General features: G+C 37.8%; 1 protein-coding gene across 4 annotated transcripts in view; it reads right to left on the reverse strand.

Moving 5' to 3' along the window:
- ppp6r3 (protein phosphatase 6, regulatory subunit 3) overlaps positions 1-25,604 on the reverse strand; it is a 132,468-nt gene that overhangs the window by 12,600 nt on the left and 94,264 nt on the right. For all 4 annotated transcript variants that reach the window (XM_020523499.2, XM_048606876.1, XM_048606875.1 and 1 more), the window contains 6 exons: positions 21,173-21,227; positions 18,166-18,296; positions 17,579-17,703; positions 15,678-15,828; positions 13,447-13,541; positions 4,833-5,028 (listed from right to left, as the gene is read on the reverse strand). In XM_020523499.2, the coding sequence (XP_020379088.1) occupies positions 4,833-5,028; positions 13,447-13,541; positions 15,678-15,828; positions 17,579-17,703; positions 18,166-18,296; positions 21,173-21,227 (753 nt within the window). The remainder of the gene's footprint in view (positions 1-4,832; positions 5,029-13,446; positions 13,542-15,677; positions 15,829-17,578; positions 17,704-18,165; positions 18,297-21,172; positions 21,228-25,604) is intronic.

A 25,604-nucleotide genomic window follows, 5' to 3' on the forward strand; every position in this document is an offset into this window, starting at 1 on the left:
CCAGCTCTACACCTTGTTATCTGACAACAGGAACATCCTGGATTGTTTCCAGACTGTGTTGTGACTAGATCCCAGAACGTTTTCTTCCTGTCTAATTCTATGATCAGAGAGATGACTTGGAAAATGTAGTTAACGAGTACAAATTTTAAAAAATTAACTCAAAAGGATGGGGCAAAGAGAATGAGGGTGATAATGCTTAGCCCATCTTCTATAACAGATATGCAGCAAATGGATTTGGAATTAAAAAAGTTATATCAAACAGCCTACTCAGAGGCAGAATCAGAAAAATACCTGAATGTTATTATCGTAAAGACGAACTCTTAATGAGGAAATGGAGACCATCCCAATTACCAGCTGATGAGGAATAAGCTGTGCCATCTGATCATTGTAAAGAAATTTTGCAAGTGGTTCACAAAATTCCAATGGCAGCTAACTTAGACTTTAAGAAAGCATAGATGAAAATATTAAAACAGTTATATTGGCCCGGATTACATAAAGAATTTGTCAAATTTTGCCAGAAGTGTCACTCAGGATAGGTAGTGGGGAAATCTCAACTAAAGAACCATTTAGCAGAGTTTTAATAGATTATGAAGGATCCCTACCTAAAATCAGAAATGGGAACCAGAATCTTTTATCAATTATAGATGACTCCTCGGAACTTCTTGAAGCAGTGCCTTTAGGTAAATTACTGCAAAAATTGTAGTGGTGAAATGAATTCCATTTTTGTTTTTTTCTTAAAACAAGATTATGGATTACCCATTCCGTCAAAGCTCAAATTTTATGCTGCAATATTCAAAGAAATGACTAATTTAGAAATAAAACATCTTTTGCTCCTCACCCACATTCTCGAACTGCATTAGAAAGAAGGCATCAAAGTTTGAAGACCTAAGATTACAATTCATTGCCACGAACGTCCGAATGATTGGGATAAGGGAATTCCTTTGTTACTATGTGCCATTAGGGATGCTCCTACTGAGTTGACAGAATATTGCATTTTTTAACTAATGTATGTACACGAGATGAGGACCAATTAAAACTAATTACAGAGAAACTGATAAAGCAAAGCTCCAAAACTATACTCCAAACTGTGTTTCAACTTAAGAGAACAATTTACAATGCCTTTAGGTTGATTGAAAAGCATTTAAAGAATGTGCAGCAAACATTGAAAGCTATAGCAGTTATTGTCAAAGTTCCTAATTTTGTTGCCAAAGACAATGTGTCAGTGTTGTTACCTGCCTTTGGAGCTTATCACATCAAAAATGGAACTCAATGTAAATTATGCAGTGGGTACTTGAGACAGGAAAAAGAATCAGACAGGAAAGTGCCATAATAACACACTGTTGAAGAGATATTATGACATGAACAATACCCAAAAGAAAAGTGTACTTACATCAGTGGAAGAAATAAGGAATGAAATAGAAATGAGAAATTGGAAATTGGGGAATCAAATTGATAATTTAAACACTGACCCTCCAACAATCAGATTGGAAAACAGAAGTGCTTACATTAGTTTATCTTCCAAGAGACTATCAGAGTATCATAGAATTATAAATCAATTTGTGGTCATTCAAACTGGTTGTTGATACCAGCGATATCAATTTGAGAGTGATTTTGCTGCAAGATGACAAGATAGACATTTTCCAAGAAACTGACCATATGTCAGCAAAAATACTCCACACTGGAAAAATAGACCTTTAGTCTTGTGATGGGTCTATATAATTTGGTTCCATGATATGAGGTGTGAGATTGATACATATTTCAATGTAATTTATTTCTGGACTGTGAACCAGTGGCATATAGCTTTAAAGTGATTTATAATCAATATGCAAGAATTTCTGTTGCCAGAGTGATTCCTTTTAAAACTCAGTATTACAGAAAGCAAAGAGGATTTGCTTACAGTGGAAGTGCTTATGAGCAAACAAAGTAAAGTCTGCAACAAAATCAAATTGCTGGAGAAACTCAGCAGGTCTGGCAGCATCTGTGATGAGAAAGCAGAGTTAATGTTGAATCCAGTGACCTTTTTTCAGATTTCAGCTGTTTTTGCTTCTGGTTTTGTTTCAGATCTTCAGGGACCACTGTTCTTTTTTTTTAATTTTAAAGTAAACCGTGTAGTGCATTAGGCTTTCAAATAGAAGATTTTGGATTTTTGGGAGTGTTAATGAGAAATACCCATAGCTTTGAAAAAACAGTTTGGCGCAGTTTGCAGAAGTCCTAACTGAAGATGGATGTGTAAGGCAGTTGTTCCTGCAAAAAAAAGGGAGGCAGTTTTTAGGTCAGTTTAAGGAAAAGGCTACCCCAGTGTATAGAGATAAGTTTAAAATTTCCAGGCCAGGAGAGTCTGGATAAAACTCTTGAGGGGTTATTTGAAGCTGAGAAAATCTAAATACAGTTGGGTGAAGGCTCCAGAAGAAGCTAACAGACCTGCAATTAAACCTGAAATTAAGTTAAATTAAGCCCTATGGATATGAAAGAGAAGTAAATTCTCTGGTGACTACTGTAAAGGATTGTTTTTGGGATTAATACAATTAAACTTTTACAGTGTGTTTTGAAATCTTTGAAGTTATTTTATATAAACAGTTGGGTTTATTGTAATATATTCTTTGCATACTAAACTGCCAATTGTTATTAAACCTGCATTTGCAGCATTGCATTGCTTTTCAGTGAAAGACCGCTTCATTAAAAGAAAATATGATCTATTGCATTAGATTTCAATCTGGGATCTGGTATGTCCAGTAATAACATCAGCCAGGATCATCACTGCATAGAATACGCGTGCGTGTACTTGCGTGAGAGAGTGCATGAGTGAGACAGAACACAAGCAAAGGAGACAGAGAGAGAGACAGACAGATAGAGGCACAGAGGGAGGGACAGGCGAGGATGGATCAGTGAAAGGGACAGAATGAGAGATGTGAGACGTAGTGAAAGCTCGAGTGTGCGTGAAAAGCCGTGAAAACAGCAAGTGAGAGAGCAGGAGTATTTCGGTGGACATAAAATATAACGTGTGCTTGGAAGGCAGTGATTGAGTAAGAGTGTGTGTGTGGGAAGGAGAGATCCAGATACACACCCATCCATTCCCCTCATCCGCTTCCCGAGAAACCCATCTACAAAGCAGACTGGGAGAGGAGAAACTTTTAGGTTGAAAGACAACAATCTTCTGATGCCCACTCCGAATTCCCCCAAGGGCAGTTTAGAGTATGTGCCAACAGAAGTAAACACAAGATCAGTGTTATCCCAACTGCATAGCTTTGTGCCCATCTCCAACCCTTCCCTTGCGATCTGTACTTGGGCTCGAGTCTAATTGTGCCCATCTCCAACCCTTCCCTTGCAATCTGTACTTGGGCTCGAGTCTAATTGTGCCCATCTCCAACCCTTCCCTTGCAATCTGTACTTGGGCTCGAGTCTATCCTTCATAGCTCTGCTTAACCAAGATTGTGAAAAAAAGCTCAGATCTGCTGTTAGACATCTCATCAATTATTTCTTAAATGATCAATTATTTCAGATTTTTCAAAAGTTCATGTTTACTGTTACGCCAAACCTCACCTTTCTGAAATTTGCTCACCAGTCCCTCCAGAGCAAGACAAAAATTGAAAGCTTACATTTTTTGTCACAGAAATCCAATTTATTGATAGTGTACAGTTAATGGCAGGTCCCTGAACAGCACTGATGTACAGAGGGATCTTGGGGTTCAAATCCATAGATCCCTGATAGTGGCCACACAATTAGATAGAGTGGTAAAGAAGGCGAATGGCATGCTTGCCTTTATTGGTCAAGGAACAGAGTACAAGAGTCAGATGTCATGTTGCAGCTTTATAAAACTTTGGTTAGGCCACACTTAAGAGTAAGGTGTTCATTTCTGGTCACCACATTACAGGAAGGATGTGGAGGCTTTGGAGAGGGTGCAGAAGAGGTTTACCAGGATGCTGCCTGGATTAGAGGGTATAAGCTATAAGGAGAGGCTAGAAAAATTCAGGCTCTTTTCTCTGGAGCAGTGGAGGCTAAGGGGACACTTGATAGAAATTATGAGAAGCATTGATAGGATTGATAGTCAGAATCTTCTTCCCCAGAGTTGAAATGTCCAAAACTAGTGGGTATGCATTTAAGGTTGGCGGGGTGGGGGGGAGATGCTGGGAAAGAAGAGTTGAAAGGAGATGTTAGGAGCAAGTGTTTTTTTTTTTTTTTACACAGAGTGCGGTCAGAGCCTGGAGCATGCTGCCAGGGGAGGTGGTGGAGGTAGATAGGGGCGTTTAAGGGACTTTTAGATAAGCACATGAACATGCAAGCATTGGAGGGAAATGGATCAAGGGTAGGTAGAAAGATTAATTTAATTTGGCGTCATATTTGGCACAACATCGTGGGCTAAAGGGCTCATTCCTATGCTGTACAGCTGAAAATGTAAGTTAAAAATATCTATTTAATTGTAAACTGCAATAGCTGAAGGAATGAGGACATCAAGAAAATGAAATATAAACAAACCTTGTGTTTAAGGATTGAAAGACAAAATGCACTAAAATATTCTATTTTGGCAGATGTTTCTGAAACATTAGAATCTTTAAATCTTCAAAACTCTCTTCGCATAATCTAACCCCTCCCTCATTTCAGACAAAATCAAATCAAAATAAATCTAGGAAAGAATGAATTGGCATTATGTCATGCCAGTAGCTTTGAGCCCAAATATTGTGATCACTGAACCATCACTGTGAGAATCCAACTAAGTCACAAAATACCCAAACCATAATGTGGGGAATGGAATTCAGTTACATTTTCTTTAAAAATAGCTAAGTAAAAAACTGAAATAATTAATATTCTGACAGATTTTGGTACACTCAACCTACCTTTTAAACACAGCAGTTTCAGTTTTGGCATCTACAGTAAGACTGACTGTTTCTTTCATAGAGCCATTTGTAACCGTCTCTGTTACTTGGTCTGTCGCCACCTCTTCATCTTCTCCAAACAAGGTGGATTCTACATTTAATGTGGTTGACACTGCTGTTTGCTCCTTGCAGGCAAGCTGTGAAGTTGCAACAAAATCTGCAGGTTGAAGATAGGATCAGTTAAGATCTGTAGAATTGCACAACTAGGCACGTTAAGTAGAAATCATGTTTAAAAATGTAACTGACTATTATCTTAGACAATGCAAAATGCTGTCATGTTTCACTTTATTTGTTTTTCTAAATAGTATCTATGCTGTCAGATTAGCCAAACTTTTACTTAAAGAACATGCTGAAGAGTAGATTTACTGAAAAACAAAACGGAATTATAATGTAAATATTAACATTTGTATTGAGTTTTAGATTGTCTTCCTCCAAATAATCAAATTTATTTTCACCTAAAGACTAAAAAAGACATGATTAATCAAATTTAAAGATAAAATTCCTAGTCTGGAAGGATTATATCTGTACATAAAAAGTAGTCAAGGAAGAGACTGCAGAGGGCGCTAGTACATTATATAAAAATAATAAATAAAAAAGGGACTTATGCCAGAGGGACAGCAGGTAGTTAAGATACAAAAACAGAAATTGCTGAAAAAGTTCAGCAGGTCTGGCAGCATCTGTGGAAAAAAATCAGAGTTAATGTTTCAGGACCAGTGACCTTTCCTCAGTTCTGCTGAGTTTTACCAGCAATTTCCGTTTTTGTTTCTGATTTCCAGCATCCGCAGTTCGTTCAGTTTTTATTTAGATGGTTAAGATAATTTCCAAACTTAAGGCAGATAACAATAATGTAGATGTAATGTACTTGGCTTTCTAAAAGGACCTTAAATCAAGTACCATATAATAGATTCATGACTATGTAGAGCATAAGAAGGGGGACGGTGATAAGTCAGAGGTCATTGTACACGATATAGGTAGAATGAACGATGGCAACTTGCATCAAGAATTCACAGAACTAGGCAACAGATTAATATTCAGGACCTCCAAGGTCATAACCTCTGGATTACTCCCGGTGTCACGTGCTAATGCACGTAGAAAAAGGAGAACATGGCAGATGTATGGCTCAGAAGTTGTTGCAGGAGGGGGAATCTTATATTTCCTGGATTTACTGGTTCCATTTCTGGGCAAGTGGGACAGTCTGCACTTGAACCAAAATGTAATCAACATCCTTTCAGTTAGGTCTGCTAGTGCTGTTGAGGGGAGTTTAAACAAGTTCAGCAGTCAGAGGGGCAAAGAGCATTAGTACAATAAGGACACGGAATAATAAGGTATAGGAACTCGGTTGGACAGAGTGCAGCCATGTTGCGATTCAAAGAAGGGAAGGATGGATGGCCTCTACTTTAATGCTAGAAATATTATAGGTAAAATAGATGAATTAAGGGTGTGATTGACCCATGGAATTGAGATATTGTTGCAATCACAGACATGGCAACTCAACATTCCGGGTTACAGGATCTTCAGGCAAGTCAGGAAGGGTGTAAAAGAAGAGGTGGTGTTGCAATATTAATTAAGGAGTCAGTAACTCAGTAAAGAGGGACGATATTTTGGAATGGCCTTCAAATGAGTAGACATTAGAGAAACTGGGCTTATTCTGTTTGGAGCAGAGAAGATTAAGAGGTGACCTTGTTGAGGTATTCAAAATCATCAACAATTTTGACAGGGTAAAGGAGGATATCTGGTTTCCACTAGTTGATAGGTCAATAACTAGGGGTCACAATTTCAAGATGTCAGCAATAGAGCTAAGAGTGAGACGAGGAGAAATTTATTTATGCAGAATAGTTAGGATTTGGAATGCATTGCCTGGGAGAGTGGTACAGGCAATTCCATATGATGTTTCAAAAGACAGCTGGATATATATTTGAAAGTGATGAATTTAGGGGGCTATGGAGATAGGGCTGAACAATGGCACCAGCTGGGTCGGTCTTTTGGGAGCTGGTAGAGACATGATGGTTCGAACAGCCTCCTGTACTGTAAAATTCTATTATTCTGTTTGGAATAAAAAAGGGGACAGTCACATTGGAGTGACTGTATTTTTGATTACAATGACAACAACATTATTAAATTAGGAACATCAACTTCCCAAACATTAATTGGGATAGTCAGCATAAAAGGTTTAGAGGGGGCAGATTTCTTGAATACATTCAAACCTTTTTATGTCAACCTGTAGAAGGTCCAACAAAGGGTGCTGCATCTAAATCTAGGGAACAAAGTTGTACAGATGATCAAAGTGACTGTGGGGGACCATATTAGTGATAGCAACCACAATGCAATACAATTTAAGCTTGTTATGAAAAATGAAAAAGATGGTCTGCGAAAAAAGGGTATTGGATTGGGGGAAAACAGAATTTTTAAAATTAGGGCAACCTTTGGGAAAATCTACAGAAAAATACTGGGAGGGCGTTCAAAAAAGAAATGGGGACAGTGCAGGCCCAACATATCCCCTTTAGAGTGACAGGTAGGAGCAACAAGCCCAAAGATCCCTAGATGTATAAAAATATTCAGGTCTAAATAAGGTAAAAAGAGGGTGCAGAGAAAGCAAATCAAGGGAAGTTCTAATAGAGTACGGAAAGTGTAGAGGAGAAACTTTAAGAAAATTGGAAGTGGACTTCACATGCAAAAATGTTCAACCATGCTGAGAACCAGATTATGGTAGTTAAGAAGGTAAATGTGGCCAAAGTGATGTAGTAACACAGGACAAGGTTGTTTGACCTCAAAGACAACACCTAAATTGGGCATGAAAGTAACATGTTTGAGAGTACAGGAAATGGAGAATTCCACTAGAAGAGTGAGAACAGGAAAAGCAACTGACAAATTTATCAACAAATACACAATTCTCTAAATGTACAAGATGAGGGACAGTTACTAAGATCTATGGATTGGCAAAATTGGATGATACAGAAGAGAAACTATAGAAATTAAACAAGTGTTAATGGTTTGAGTGATACAGCAAGAGTATGATACTTCTCAGTTAGGTTCGTCTTGCTGAAATTAGGCTACATTTAGCTTTAAGCAGACCGAGCAATGATATCAGGGAGAAAAACTAGCATGCATCTTTATGATGCACATCAATGATTTTCTGTGAGGAGATTCTATGGAATTTGAACAAAGTGAAATACATAAAATAAAGAGAGAATTTAAGATTTAAAGTTAGGCTTCAGTGGCCTTCAAACATAGAAAGTTAGACATTCAGCAGAACACGTCAGGAATGAATTTAGATCAATAGTTTTACTTGTAAAATGTTAACTGCATCCCAATAAATTGGGCCAGAACCTCAAAGAAAGATGACTTTGCATTGAGGGTAAAAACTGACCAGTTGATACATTTGGACAGTTAAACTGATTGTGCACTCAGACTTGACAAGATGCCAAGTAAGGATGTATTGGTGAAATAGTCCTGGGGACCATAAGCTGCTCTCTCTTTAAATAGTAAGAGAACTGGTGATAAATCTAACATGAGGGTCACCACATTTCAGGCAATGGGAAAAGTTGTATTATGATGAAACGTGCGATCATCAAGGAAGTCTGGACAAAAAAAAAATTAAAAGAATGAAATTCAGAAAAATGAAAACAGGCTTCCAGCCTTGAGTGTCCCAAATGACATTGGTAAAACAGGTTTGCTTCATGTTTCAGATGTCAATCTTCTGGATGGCTATTAGAATATGGCAGTTTTTGTCATATTTTTGATGAGAAATGTTTAACAGAATAAATGTTTTCAACCAGCCTGGAAGCCAAGAAAATAAAATGGACTGTTGAAAATATCTTGGCTGATGAAACAGTAGTGCTATAGGAAGAGGGGTGTACTTATCCAATATTCCAAAGGAAATCTTATTTCAATGGTCAATCCCAGAAGGTTTGTCTATAGAATGTTGTGCATAACCATTCTCTTTCAGGCAACATACATTTTACAAAGTGGGTTTCTGAAAGAGCCAGCATGCAACCACATAAAAAAGTTAAGACACAGAGTGACCACTCAGCCCACCATATCTATGGTGGTAGAGTCAAAACCAATTAGCCGCCCATTCTAATCCTAGCTTCTAGCATCTGGTATAGCATTTAAGTGCAGATTTAGGTACCTTTCAAATAAGTGGGGAGGTTTCTGCCTCCACCACCAAACTGGGCAAAGATTGACAGACACTCACTACCTCCAGGGGAGAAATTTTTCCTGACCTCTTCGAGTCTTCTACTAATCATTTTATATATGTGCCTCTGATAGTTGACCTCTTGGCTAAGGGAAACAGGTCTTTCCTATCTACTCTATTCAGGCCTCTCAGTTTTATATACCTCAATTAAGTCACCACATAGCTTCCTTTTTCTTAGGAAAACAACTCTTGCCTTTCCAATATTTCTCATTGCTGCAATTTCGAGCAATTGCAGAACAGTATGCAAAATTCCAGTTGTGGCCTAACCAGCATTTTATAAATTTCCAACATCATATCCCTGCTTTTGCATTCACTACCTTGTTCAATGAAAGAAAGCATTTCATCTGCTCTCTTTATCACATTTTCTACCTATTCTGCCATTCAAGACGGCAGCAGAGTAGCAGCGTAGCATGCAGGTTCCTGCCCGGAGCTCATCCGTCTGCTTGTATTTTTTTTTCTTCTTTCACTGCTCTTTCTTCCCTTACTTTAATCTACTTACCTTCTGTGGAGAGTGGGTTTGTGCAGCGCAGAGGAGAATGAGCCCACATGACGGCGAGAGAGGTCCTCCGGCATCTGCAGCAATGGTAAGAACTGGCAGCCCGCGGTGGCGGCGTGAGCAGGCAGCCAAGATCTCCCAGCATTTGCGGGGAAGATCGAGCCAGCACAGGGAGAGGGAGCCCATTGCGGTAGAGGAGCCCATTGTGGAGGAAAATTGAGCCCTTAAGGGGATTGCGAGGCAGGCATAGCTAAGTACTCAAGAAAGACTGTAATTTTGAACTTACAACTTTCGTTTTCTACTTTGCAACTAAGATTTTGTACCTAGGTACCTTCGTACCTAAGATGGCACCAGAATTGGCAACTTCATACATTTTTCACTGACTCTTCTATCTCTGTACTTGAGTACACATAACAATAAAACCTAACTTTAAATCTTTAATGACCTGTGGACATGAGTCCAAGGTGTCTCATTTTTTCTATCTTTCTCAATATCCCCCCGTTTATATAGTGTATTCCCTAGCTGAGTTTGCCATCTCCATGTGCATTACATCTCATTTCTCCGGACTGAATTCCATTTGCCACTTTTTCACCTATTCAACCAAACCACTGAGATCATTTTGTAGTCCAGAGCTGTCCCCCTTCCACCGTCGAATACAAGTCTATTTGTGTCTCATCTGCAAATTTCATGTCTTCCTCATGTTGTATATATTAATGTTCGGACTTCAACAGCAAAGAACACAACATAGCACTGGAGAATGCTACAGGAAACCACTTATCACTCAAAAAAAAATTCACCAACTCTGAACTTGTTTCCTATTGCTCAACTAATTTTAGATTCAAATTGCCATTCACCTGTATCACATGGGTTTTTTTACTTTTTTGATCAGTCTGTGCAAATAATACCTTGTTAAATGCCTTACTAAATTCCACATAGACAACATCCACGGCAGTACCCTCACTGGTCGTCCTTGTTACCTCCCTTAAGAAAATGCAATTAAGACATGATCTTCCCTTAACAAAACCAAGCTTCCTATCTCTGATTAATCCATGCCTTTCCAAGTGAGAGTTTATTGTCTCTCAGAATTGATTCTGATAACTTATCCATAGAAGTCAGACTGCTCAGCCTATATATTATTCTGTATATCCTCACACCCTTTGTAAATAATGATACAACATTCGCAGAGCTCTAATCCTCTGGTATCTTACTTGTATTTAGTGAGGATTGGAAAATAATCCTAAATGCATCCATTACTTTCTCCCTGGCTTCTTTTAACAACCTTGTATACAATCTATCTGGTCCCGATGACTTATCTGCCTTCAAAGATGCCAGTCCTTCTGGTATTCCCCCTTGCATTATGCTTATTGTATGTATCATTTCACACTCCTCTAACTAGAAAGTTGACATTATTCTTCTCCTTTGTGAAGACTGTGTACAATTTCAATTGCTCATTTCTTCTACTTCTATGGTCACTAAGTAGGAATGGCAGCAATCCTGAGCCTACTGCCTAAGAGGTCCTGTGATTCATGTCCTTCCTAGATCCCTAAAACCTACTTTCAGGATCTCATCCCCTTTCCTACCCAAGTCAATGGTATTAACGTTGACCACAATCTCTTGCTGTTCAGCCACACCTGAAGAATGTCCTACAGCTACTCTGTGATATCCTTGAACCTGGCACTGGACAGGCAACATTCCACCTTGGAGTCACATCTACAGCCATAGAAACTCTATCTGTTTTGCTAATTAATACACTCCCTATCACTACTCTGCTCCCTTTCTTCTTCCTCCTGTATAGCAGAGCCACGTATGGTGCTACAAATTTGTCTCTGCCCACAATGCTTCAAGAGTCAAAATCCTCATCAGCACCAAAACTATAAACTGATTAGCAAGCAGGACCACAGGATATTCCTGTGCCATGTGTCTGATTCTCTTGGACTGCCCCGCAGTCTCCCGTTCTCTTTCTGCCTCCTTCATGGTCCTAAGCCATAGTGTGAACAATTCTGAGTGTCTTATTCAGATACCCTCAACCTTGTGGGTATGCCACAGCAACTCCAGTTGTCACTCAAACTCTAAAACCTAGAGCTCAAGTTAGGCAGTCAATGACAGTTCCTGCACGTGCAGCCCGCTAGGTCACTGATGGAGTCCACAGCTTCCCACATATTATAGGATATAAAACTGAGCTAACCAGCATGTCTCAATTTTACTTTACCTAAAAGTTTAGATTATCCCACAGGAGGAAATATCTTTTTCAAATCCACTCTGTCAAGATGACTCAGGATCTTGTTTGCTTCAATAAAGTAATTTCTTACTCTTCTACACTGCAGTAAATTACAATAGGCTTGATCGATCGGCTATGAATTGATAAAGAGGAGGTATTAGGTAGGCTGTCTGGACTTCAAAGTTGATAAACTACGAGGATTGCATGAGATAAGCAACGTAGGGCAGTTCATTTAATCTTGCTGGTGGGCAATGTTCTTCGTATACATTTGCCTTTAAGAACCTTTATCTTTAAAGACTCTAGGTGCTGCATATACACAAGGATGCAACTTCACCTATCAGGCAATCAGACTGGGTTGGCAGAAACCACACTACTGAAAGCAGTTGCTCCGCTGTAGTATTTGTTTTATAACTTATAACGTATTTCATTATTTTAAAGAAACTAAGACGATGGTTAATGAATCCCCAAGTACTGAATTGATTATTAGACCAATATCAACATGACAGAGAAGCTTTTAGATATAGAGAAGCCTTTAAAATGATATTTGGGACAACATTGAAAGTCACTTGGAAAATGGAAATCAGTTAAGGAAAGCCAGCATGAATCGAGTTAGGACAAACAATGCTTAATTAACTTGACTGAGTTTTTTCACAATGTAATAAACAGTGGATGACAGTAATTCTTTGATCTGCAATATATGGACTATCAAAAAACATTTAAATGATATGCCAATATAACAGACTTGCTAGTAGAGTTACAGTTCATGGAATAAAGCTGGAAACAGCAAAATGGAAATGGGAGTTGATGGAGTGACAGCAAATATCTGGTGGTGAACATTCTGGTTAAGTGCAGAAACTCGGTCCATGCTATCTGTCAACACGGGTCTAAAAGGTATACCAGGAATTTTGTGTACTTTTATAAAATCTTTACCTTTTATGATGACTCTGAGAATAGTGAAGTCGGATTTCCAGTGTGCTGTTCCAGTGAGACAATGTACAAAACAATTTAGAAAAAGATGGAAGTAGAGGTACCAACGTTGAACTAGTAACTCAGAGGCCCAAATTAATGCTGTCTTCAAATACCACTGTGACAATTAGTGGAATTTAAATTCAATTAACAAATATCTACAATATAAAGCTAGGCCCAGTGATAGTTGAAAAAACTCGTCTGGTACAGTAACGTCCTTCAGAGAAGGAAATTTGCTCTACTTACCTGGTCTGGCCCTACATTTTGATTCTCAAGATCCTTCTAAAATGGTCTAGCAAACCACTCATTTCAAGTGTAATTAACGCTGGGCAACAAATGTTGGCCTGCCAAATTGCAACGAATGGACAAAATAAAGGATATAATTTTAAGGGAGTGCAGGAGCAGAGGGAGCTGAAAGTATATGTGCACAAATCATTGAAGTTAGTGAGACAAGTTCAGTGCACGGTTAATAAAGCATACAGGTTCTTAAGCTTTATAAATAGGGACAGAGTACGAAAGCAAGTAAGTTATGATGAACCTGTCCAAATGGCATAGCCTTTAGAGTCCAACCATTCTATGATTATACCTATTAATACTGTATTTTTCAATTTACAGATACATTATTGATAGAATTTTCTCTTACTTTTAGCACATCTTTAAAATTTCTTAGCAATTCAACATCTGCAACAAGGAGAGTTACCTTCAGGATGTGTTAGACTATTGTGATGGGGATCCTCTGGATCTGCACTGGTTTCCATTTCAACAGGGGAACTACTTCTCAAAGGATCCTTTGAGCTGAATCAAATAATGTTTAAGTTATTTCAATTTACAGGTGTCGTAGTGCACTATTTACCCGTTACATACACCTTTACACAACTCGTAACATTACAAATATGAATCTGTTATTTGTATATTGGGCTTGACAACATTTGGACTGCATGTCACAGGTATCAATACTGTTACTCAGTGCTTGAGAACTCTTGATGCACTGTTTGTTTGGAATTATACAATTTGTACCTTCTCAGCTACATGAATGTCTCTCACAGCAAATAAAAAAACATAACGCTTCTGTAAAGTAAGATTTGATCAGCAAAGGAATGCTACAGAAACTAAATCTACATCATTAGTTCTGGACCTCAGGGTATGCTGAAATAGTTCCCAATAGTACTATTCTGACTTGGTGTGGCTGTATGCAAATTGAGGACGGAGGTTCGGAACCAGTGACATTGTCAACCTGGAGCGAGGAGGAGGAGGAGGAATGCTTTTGTTTATTACTGTTCCCAGAAGAACATTATCTCCTGGTTGTCCAACCAAGCAAAAAACATGGCACATTATTTCCTGGTTATCCACCCAAGCAAAAAACATGCCAGAGTTTTGGGAACAGCTGTAGTGACTGTATTTACTGCTGATCAAGAACAAAGTAGTTAACAAAGATCTAGCAATCCATATGGCACGGATTTTCCTTTTGCGATATTTGTTTGAGTCTGATGCAAAATTAAGACTGTGCCCAGGTGAAGCAGCAAATCATTTCAACTATACTCAAAATGGCAAACCATTGATTATCTTTCAGATGTTAATCTGAAATTATTTTAATCTCAATAAAACAATCAAGCTATCAGAAACATCAAAGAAGTTAACATTTTAAAAGTAAACAGATTTTTATCATAAAGAAAATTAAAATTGCACAAATATATTTTTCCATGATCAGAGATTTTTTGACAGCAAAGTTATTGCATCATTAAAGCCTATTCAAACTTCATTCAAGAAGACAGCTTTTTCAATGGATTTACAGTGAGACAAGAGTATTTAAAAAAAAGTTCTCAAGTTCACAGATGTCTAAAGATAGAGCTTTTCTACAAACAGAGTCAACATTTCAAAACCATGAAGACTCTCAGCTCTTGAAATGTTAACTCTGTTTCTCTCTCCACAGATACTGCCTGACCTGCGGAGTTTCTTCAGCAATTTTTGTTCATGTTTGTTTCATATCTCCAGCATCTGCTGTTCTGTGTTTTATTTTATAGCCTTTGAAGAAGTTTGTAACCCCTTAATGTGTCAATGAAGCAAAGAGAGTGAGGTCAAAGAAATCTGAGATCTGTCATGAGCAGCTCTGTTAACGCCACAGTTTATCTGTTAGCCTTGTTTACCTCACATTAATTCTGGATGCTCAAGTAAAACGTAAATTGTATTACTCTTCTAGTTTATAATCGTTCGTTCAAACTGTCAAATCTTGTGATTTTGTTTTAATTCCTAGGTATCTCACACTTTATCTTCTTCTAACAAAAGAGGGAACTGGTCTCAAGTCAAACCGTAACATAACTTTGGTGGTCTGGTCTGGGGTAGGGTCAAAAGAGATTGCATTTTTGCTATCGCTTTCACATCACAACCTGCCGCCAGAGACAAATAGCGCAAAATGGCCCCCTGACAACATTTGGATTGTTACATTAAGTAAGGGACAGATTCTTTTACAACTGGTGTTGGATTGGTAACTGAAGTTTATAAGTGCTTTCAAGCATTTGCATCTTCATGGAGTTAATTTAGTCGCATGATCTTCCTTTACTCTAATGTTTTTAAGAAATATTCTGAAGTTTTCTCTAACAGTACCAGCAGAGAAATGTAGCACAAACCATGTTTACCACAACAGTACAAGGTAGGGTAGACAAGGTCTTGGCAAATGAGGTTGAATTTCTTTCAGTAAATATTACATCATATCACACAGTAAAGGAGCACGAATTGGTAAAAGAAAAAAACCAAAATCAAAAGTGATTTCAGAAAAAGATCATAAAAGCATTATAGAAGCTAAATAGCAAAATACTACTGAAAGGATTTCAGGGCCGAACATTTTACAGTTGGGTTTGACGTCCAAATGTAGATTGATGCGAAACACTAATACAACTCACTACAGAATTTTTAGATATCCAGAACTAATACTACCTTAACTGAGATGAAAAATCAGAAAATGTAGCCCATCCAGTTTCTTGCTGTACTGAGTCACCCGAACTCCACAAGGTAGCTTCATTAGAATTTGCTGTAGTTATATTTGCTGTTTCCATAGGCACTTCAAAGTTTGCAGTCCATCCTGGTGCTGTAAAACCAATTCAGCATTTACCAATCTTTTGCTGTTACCAAAAGATCCATGACAAGCGTTACTTTTAGTTCATTCAAAAAAAATGTTTCCAACACTTTACGAATAAAGCCTTTGGGTAGCTGCTTTTGGAACTAATAACTACTCAGTTACATTAAAGATATTAAAATAAAGTCACCATAGTGCCAGAGGACCATAGGGGTGCTCTCTCATTAGAGAGAGGACTGGTAGTGGTTTAACCGGAGGGTCATTATGCCTCAGGCAAGGGAAGAGGTTGAGGAGGAAGGTCCTTCATGGTAACCTCAGGCAGTATGGGAAGTGAACCTACACTGATGGCATCACTCTGCATTGCAAACCAGCCATTTAGCCCACTGAGATAACTAGTCCCCATTTTTTTTAATTCATACAACAAACAATTGGTTTATAATCTAAACCAAATTTCTTAGCTCAGATTTTCCCCTACATTCATTGGACTTGCACCAGCTGCAACTCAAGCCAGATACTTAACAGAAATAGGAAGGTCAACAATTTCAAAGTACTGTTACAAAGATTTGTTTAAGGCCTGAGACTTCTTCGGCTTCCAGCAAGATTGCTGGAGAGACTTGAAGAAACAATCTTACAGCTGTAGACTTTCAATTTAATATCGGATTCACCAGGATCTCAAGTGTAACTATGTCAGGTCAAAACTCTCCTATTTCTAATATTCTTTAATACTGGAGTCTTGCATCTACATCTCGCTCTGTTTCTCTACCGCCCTTCAAGCTTGTCTCCGTATACCACTAACAAAACAATACAAGTAACTGTGCCAGAGGTCTCTTAACAATGCTTTGTTGACACAAATAGTCAATCCACTTAGTTCTCTACTGGCAAAGGGAAAAGACATCAAAGTGTCCAATATTGTACCTAACTGTCAATTGCTCATCATGTAATTCAGCAAGTTTATGATTACAGAGACCAATGCAATCAAATTTAATTTTGTCCTTACACATGCATTTCCAGCAAGGGGCATAAGATTCAAAATAGAACTAAAAATTTTAAAATCAACTGCACCACACCTGCCATCACCCAAGCTGAGATTAGCTGACACGGTACAGATTATGCACCAGACCTGGAATGTTTCTAATGAAGAGAGTGTGGTACAACATCCAAGCTATTCTGTTCATCATCACTAAAGGTGTATTCAACAATTCAATGGCAACAAAATTTGATCCAATACCTCAATGACTTTGGTCTCAATCCTGTCCATGTTTATTATTTTTTCATTATGTTCTTTTCTAGATCTAGAACTTAACAGAAATAAAGCTTCGGGCTTAACAAGCTCTGTTCCACCACACACAAATTTATACAATCAGACAGCAAACAGAGGCCAACAGGGAGAACAGAAATACTTTCATTGTTGACATTAACTGAAAGTATTTATCTAGCATCCCAGAGGTTCCAAAGTATATATAACTAGTCCACTAGGGAATGGTTGCTATGGATATTTAGCAAAAAGAAACACTTCCCTCAGCTAATAAAACCTTGTTATAAGGGTAAAGAAAGAAAACAGTTTTATTTCACAGCAAGTTCCTTGCATAGTTTAAATGCACTGAGGTAATGTTGTATATTAAAGCATCTCCATGGTAAAAAGTGAGAACCTTTACGATTTACAAAAGTGATTTTGTAACCAGAGAAACTTACATCAAATACTTAACCTTACAACTGCCAGATCATTTTAAAATCAACCATGATTCATGTGTTTGTTACTTGCCATCATTTGTGTCCACTTCCATTCTATCATCGGGACAGGCCCCAGGTATAAATGAATTATTCCGTTTGTCCACATCTTCATCTTCAGAATCTGTACTTTCTTCACTGTCTGTACTTCCTGAACTTCTGCTCAAAACAGAAAATTGAGGGCTTGTCAATTATAATAACAGTTAAAATTGCTTTTTAAGATTTCTTTTGGAAACTAACTTGGGGAAGGTAGTGGGAGTGTAATAGAAAAGTAGCAGTTAGGGAAAGGGGAAAGAGCTAGAAAGGCAGTGACTGGGGGAAGAGGGAAGAGCTGGGAAGAAGGAAGAGCTAGAAAGGCAGCGTCTCGGGGAAGAGGGAAGAGTTAGAAAGGCAGCAGGCAGGGGAAGGGGAAACAACTAGAAAGGCAGCCAGTAGGGCAAGGGAAAACAGCTAGAAAGGCATTGGCTGGGTGAAGGTGAAAAAAGCTAGAAAGGCAGCGGGTAGGGGAAGGGGAAAGAGTTAGAAAGGCAGCAGCTAGGAGAGGGGTGGAGGTTAGAAAAAGAGACGAGCGGGCGAGAGAGGGAGGGAGGAGTGAATCACGGTACATTCCTGTTAACATACCTGTGTCGATTTTGTGCATCTTGAGCAAATGTTATATCTTTTTCATCCCAAATATCTTCTTCATCAGAACCGCTATCATCAAATTGTTGAATCCTCTCTTTACAGCATGCCTCAAATAGAGCTACATTTGCCTGGACCAATTTGGCAAAATGTCAGAAGTTACCAACAAGATGAAATTCATTATAGATTTTATCAAAAAGACTCTAAACTACTATAAAGTAATCTCTATGTCTCAGATGTGATATTCTTTCACTTCTGTTCCCAAGATAAACTCAAACTGAATTCATCATACAAGTATAAAAATGTGCTGACATAATTTGGGGAAGGCGTGATGGAATAATCAGAACACAGTTCTGTCAGTTACACTGCATCAGTCTTTGAAAACTGTGTGGCAGGCACTTGCAAATATTTTCAAACTCCTAACAATTCCCAACTTCCAAAACGGAACTGTATTTCAATTTCAAAAAACATATCAATGCAGAGGGATGCTGCGTAAGTTATCAAATACAACATAAATATATAGAAATCAAATTGCTGTGACGTTTTCAAGGGTCTTAGTAAATGAAGACATTCTCTTGAGATGCATCTTAGCTTAGTCAAGTAGGAATATGGCACTATTACAATTAGGGTTCCAGAAAGTTTTGGTTTCAAGCACATCTCTGAAATAGGACACAATGAACACTTCAAAATTATCAAGCTCTACATTTGCAACGTTATAACAAAATCTGTTGCACTGTTGCTTTCTGAAGTTCCACACATGCCAAAGATTGTTCATTCTATGGACGGATCAATCTAATTTCTCCTTGATAACAGATCTTTTTTGTTAAATGATTAGCTTGTCTATAAAACCGAGGTGAAACAATTTGAGATTGATTATTTTCATAACTTCTGAAATACTTATTTTGACTAATTGTTCATTGTACCCAACATAAATACAAGAATTATCCTTTCATTTAGAAAACTGGCTTACAGCATATCCAACCTCGCTTCATGGTAATAGTGAGGAGCAAAGAGAACTCATTTCCATGTCATTTTCTTTGTTCTTGAATATACCCAACTGCTCCCAGACATCAACTCATCTGTCACCCAGTAAATGAATTAAGTAGTCAGGGTGGTCTCACACAAAGGAGACAATTCTGTTATGATTACATTAAATCTTACAACCAAGATCTCATACCTTATCAGATTGCAATATTTAATTACAGGAATAAAATGTACTACCATACTACCAAACTAAATACATTTAGTCAATTTAAAAACATTGCCAATTATTAGTTATGGAAAGGTAGAAGATGTAACCAAGAATAAAAATGTTCAGTTGGAGTAAGCTAATGAAAATAAATTGAAGAGGGATCTGACCTAGGTAAACTGGAGCAAAAGACTTGGTGCAAATATAATGCAGCAACTGTCAGCCTTGAAGGAGGAGATTCTCATGTAGACTATGTACATGACCACAAAGAGTGTAGAGGTGGGGGTGGTGGACAGAAGCAGAAAACAGAGACGAATAGCATGTCAGCTTGGCAAATGTAAGATCAGGCTAAATGTAAAAGGTACAGAGAACGACTGAAAAAGGAAATAAGTGGGGCAAATACACTGTGCAACTATAGAATAGCAGCTAGAAAAGGAAATCTCAAAAGTATTTTATTGGCAATCATTTCACTGTTAAAATGCCAAAGGAGTGGTGGGACAAGTGTGAGACAGCGAGCACGAGTGTAAAGCCAAGCACGAAAATTATAGTGTAGTTATAAATATCTGAATAATACTAGTACAAAAGGCAGACAGGGGCAAATATTTTCAAACGTGTTCCAGAGAATTTTCTACAGCAGGCTGTTTCTGGTCCAATGAGAAAGCACTGCTGAAGAGGATTCTTTGGAATGAGGTGTGCCATGTGGATCAAGTGTCAGTATGAGAGTATCTAGGGAATGGTATCATTGTATCATAAAAAGTTTAGGTTGAGTATGAAAAATCACTAAGTAGAATCCAGAGCAAGAATAATTAATTTGAGGAAAAGCCAACTTCAGTGGGGTATGAATGAATCTCACGCATATAAAGTGGAATCCATTAGGTGACAAACAAAAACTGAACAATGGACTCTAATGATGAGCTGATTTATGCAAAACCAAGGTATATTTCCACAAAGGAAAAGAAAGGGCAAATAAATCCAGAGCTCAGTGGATGACAAAGGAGATACTAAATAAGAAGGGGAAAAATGTGCTTATGACAAACGTTAAGTAGATAGTACATCTGAGAACCATGCTGATTATAGAAGGTTCAGAGGGGAACTGAAAAAGCAAGAAAGAAAACAAAGGGTATGAGACGCAACAGACAGCTAACAGAAAACAGAATCCAAAAATCTTTTATAAGCTTATAGATTGTCAAAGAGTGTTAAAACAGGATGGGGCTGAGTAGGCAACAAATGGCGATTTGAACATGGAGTAAAGTAGCTTGGCAGAGGTAATGAAATTAACGTTGTTCAACATTTTTTGACCAAGAAAGATATTGCTGCACAGATCACAGTGAAAGCAGAGGTTGTTCAGTCAAACAAAGAACTTAAAGTTAACAATGAGTGGGTAATGGATAGACTCTCTGTACTTAAATGTCATAAGACACCAGGAATGAATGTGTTCTATCCTCAGATTTGGGCAAATGAGTGTGGAAAATGTCAAAGCACTGGCTTTAATTTTTCAGCTGTCTTTCAAATAGGGCACGGTGCAGGAGAACTGGAGAATTGCAAATCTTACAACCCGGTAAAAAAAATGACAAAGGTAAGTTCAGCAGTCACAGAATAGTCAGCTTAATCTCAGCAGTACGGAACAGTCATACTGGACTCGAAACATTAAATGAAATTTGGGATCTTTCTGGTCTGCATTGGTCAGGTATTCACTGGATAGGAGCTGACATTCAGAAATTGATGACTACGTTTTGCAGTTTCTTTATGTCCAACTAGCTTGAAGTTGATTGTCCACAACACCCTACCAAACAAACATTATAAAAATGAAATACTTACACTCTCATTTGTATTCAGTGAGAAGTTGATATCAGCAATTCTTTCAAAGGGAACACTGCAAATGATTCAAAATGTTTTCTATGGTTATAATACTCCAAGTTATAAACTGACTTTAAGCAATATGAACTGTGGTTTCATAAAAATATGATTGCCATTCACAAATGATCTGTTTCACACTATTTGAGAAGTTACCCAAGTTTATGTTAATAAGGGAAGAAAAAAATCCATAATTGATCCTTGCCAATTCATCCAAATATTACAACATAATTATTTACCAGGACTTGCATTTTGCATTGTGCACAACAGAAAATCAAAGTAACACATTTTGCACACATTTCAATATTCATCAAATAAAAAAGATTAAACAAGTGTCATTTAACAATCGATATTGGAGTTCGTGGTGAATAAGTAAATACAATATGTAGATCAATTACCTACCTTATGATTAAGCTCATTCTTTGAATATACTTCCTCTACCACATATGATAGGATACCAACTGGCCACAAGTTAAGAGAATTAACTGCATTCTTCAAGGATTTTATGCTCTGTAGACATCTCTTTTCCATTCTCAAAAAGGAAAAAAGGTCTACCATGAGACCAAACTCAGGGAGCCTGTAATGGAAGTTACTTGTACAGAATATCTCCTTTCAGTGCCTTTAATGTGGTTAAACATTCCAAGAGACTTCACAGATGAAGTCAGATCCAAATCTGAACAGGATGGTGACAAGCAAGAAGTTAAAGCAGTGAAACTAAAGATGTCAAATTTACTCCCAATCAGAAATGGTGATGAAGGATGGAAGGTAGAATTTGAATACAACTTATCTTTTACATAGAAAAGGAGACAGAGGTCAATCTTAGGAAATTTTAACTGATGACATATTTTCCGCATACGTCAATATTATGTCAATGCCACAAGCAATTAATTCAGGCTTTTCAAAAAATCAGGCCCGTTGCAGGAATTGACCGAGAAAGAATTTTCCTTTGGAAGACATAGACAGTAAAGTGCTCGAAAAGGTGTGGGAATTGCTCCACACAACAAATGCTGATATACCATAATGAAATAGAATCATAAAATTTATGAAACAATCATTAAACAACCTCTCGCTGACCAATTACCAATTTGCCAGCAAAGAAGATATTCTACAGCTCATCTGGCAAAATGTGTAACGGAAAGATGGGGTATTATAATGCTTTAAAATCTAATTGATACAATCTAAACATTTTAGCTTCAGCAAGAAAATTAACTTTTAAGTTAAACCACTTTTGAGTGAAAATAAAATTAAAGAATGGTTTAATCCAAATGTGACAAATATGGTGGCTTTAACACTCGAGTTTGAAGCTCAAAAATGTAAAATGCTGAAACTAAGCATGCTATTTGCAGTGTTTGCCATTGAGTGCAGGCGGAAGGTTGTCACTGCTGGATGAATTCCCATGAAGCACATGCTATGATTGTAAGCAAATGAAACTAAAGCAAGGAAGTCACAACAAATAATTTTATAGATGTTGTTTGGAAACTACTATGGACACCATTTGTTCACTTGCTTTAAGTGAATATTTCTGGTGTGAAAGATATGCACCACTGAAGTTTAAAGAGCTACAGTTAAAAGTCTGCCCCTCGTAAAAGCACCACCATCCATGGCAAGTTGTGAAAGAAATTATGATATCAAAGGGAGGAGATTCAGCTGTAAAGAGATCCAGTTCTAAAAGAGGTGAGAAATTAAATCCTCATTGAATCAAAGAAATTGCAGTTCCTTAGGAACATAAGATCATCAGTCCTTTACATCTTCTAGATTATTTAGTTTGACTTGCAATTACCTTTTTTCTTCTAAAATAAATGATTCGCCTCAAGAAGTAGACTGATATGATCGATACCAAATGTTTGGCTGCCATTTTAAAGAAGGCTTGGCTGACAGTCAAATCATGAATGCAATTTCTGGCCCAAATAACATGTTTAATATTACCACCACTTTTAAAGCAACTAAGAAAGACATGTACGTAACAAGATGTACCTACAGAACAAGGTGCATCACCACATCAAAATCATCATGATAAAACTCTTTAAAAAAAGATGTAGGTCAACAGTCACAAAGTCCACTCAATAAACTACACAGTAGGGACAAGACATCCCTTTTTGCTTTAAGAAAAGTAATAGGACAACAGTACTAATTATGCACCAGATTCTTTGTGTTGTAACTAATAATCTTAGTTCTTCATACATTTATCTTTAACATGAAATCAGAGTTGTCAGTGAGCTGTCTAAGCCTCAGGAAATGTCCATTCTTTTCTCAACACAGCCAGAGATGTTCTTCCATCCTTACTTAATATGTTTCATAAGTTTAATAGGCTTCCTCTTACCACCTTAACAAGCTGCATCTTTCTATTCTCTGTAAATCCACTCAACATATGATTTTCATTTTCCTGAATTTAACAAGCCTCCTTTCCCTTTCATCTAATGAGTAAGGTCAATTCCCCAACAGTGTCTATTTATGGCTGCCCTTCTTCAGGGCACGGATTAGGCCACTTTTGAAATATTGTGTGCAATCCTGGTCTCCTTGCTGTAAGAAGGACGTTGTGAAACTTGAAAGGGTGCAGAAAAGATTTATGAGGATGTTGCCAGGATTGGAGGGTTTCAGCTATAGGGAGAGGCTGAATAGACTGGGGCTATTTTCTCTGGAGCATCGGAGGCTGAGGGGTGACCTTATAGAGGTTCATAAAATCATGAGGGGTATGGGTAGGGTAAATAGAAAAAGGTCTTTGCCCCGGGGTGGGGGGGAATCCAAAACTAGAGGGTACAGGTTTAAGGTGAGAGGCGAAAGATTTAAAAGGGACCTAAGGGGCAACTTTTTCACACAAAGGGTGGTACATGTATGGAATAGGCTGCCAGAGGAAGTGGTGGAGGCATTTAAAAGGCATCTGGGATGGGTATATGAATAGGAAGAGTTTAGAGAGCTATGGGCCGAATGCTGGCTGATGGGACTAGATTTATCTGGGATATCTGGTCAGCACAGGCAAGTTGGACCAAAGGGTCTGTTTCTGTGCTGTACATCTCTATGACTCGATCTCCCACCTTCCTTCAAGATCACTCCATTATTCCTTATCAACTCTCTCTTTTCTGATTCCTCCCCCCCAGGAGAAAAAAAATTAGTCTCACCCTTTTATCCACCATAATCAAGTTGCATTGTTGAAATAAAGCTCATTGATCAGAAGTTTAATTCTGTTCACATGCAAATCAGGATTAATGTAGATTTTTAGCAGCTGTCAAATTTCCAGGCCAGTCGAAGATTTTCAAGTTCATACATCATTCTGACAGCCAATATCAATATTTGTATGACTATTAAAACAAAATCTCCCTTCAAATTTTTGTAGTGCTTCACCTTTTTCTTCAAAAGCATTTCTTGTTCGTTTTTCTCTTCAGGGTGTTTATATGTGCTGCTGTTTTACGAACACGGAGGATGACTCCTTGCTCAAATACACCACTTTTTTTCATTAATGGCTTGAATTCAACTGTACAAGACCCATCAGTAGACAAATAAGAAAAATAAACTAAGCTCCAGACTACTACACCAACTTGGATATCATGAGAAGGTCAGGTTGCAACTGCATGTAAATGATATACATAGAAATCTCTTGTCTCTCCGGCCTTGACTGATCATTAGATTATTTATTCATAACATTGTACTAGCTTCTACAAGGCTCCAGAGCTGCAACTTTAATAAAAATAGACTAGAAAGGGGCCTGCAAACCTATTATTTGTTTTACTTTGAGGTGCTAGAAATGGGATAGTAAGTTGGTCAAATGAGAGAGAGGGAGAGAGAAGGGAGGGGAGAGAGGGGGGAAGAGGGAGGTATTTAATGAGAAGAAGTTTGATGACAACAAGATCAACACAATGCAGATGACAGATCTGATCTGAGAAACTGAAGAAATATTATGATGTGCATTATGAGCCTAACAGGATTACTGCCTACAGACCTTCCAACATTTGGCAGATTACCTTCATAAAATTGCACGACGACTTCTGATTCCAGAAAATACTTTAACATGCACTTTTAAAAGTGCATGCATTTTAGTGAATCACTATTAACCCCATCCAAAGATTATTTTGCATACAGTTTGTCCATCAACTAATTTTCTTGTTCTTCAGTGCTAATATTGTTAAAGGTTTAACAGGAAGTCCATCATTAAAAAATGAAGGAAAATTAGATTTATACGACAGAAGGGTTTTTTTCGCTGCAAGGGTGAGATCAGTGCTTTCCAAACAGGTTTTAAGGCAAGGTACTTTGATGAGATTGGAAGATTCAAAAGGAGATATCCCAAGACCACATGACATCCAAAACATTGCTCATATCAGTCCTGGAAAAGCAGGTAAATCTATTCTTTTTGTGCTTAAATTCTGATTTGCTGGTTTAGTTCAACTGAATTTTGTAAGATTAG

Source organism: Rhincodon typus, chromosome 17, assembly GCF_021869965.1.
Source record: "Rhincodon typus isolate 14 chromosome 17, sRhiTyp1.1, whole genome shotgun sequence".
Taxonomy (NCBI): domain Eukaryota; kingdom Metazoa; phylum Chordata; class Chondrichthyes; order Orectolobiformes; family Rhincodontidae; genus Rhincodon; species Rhincodon typus.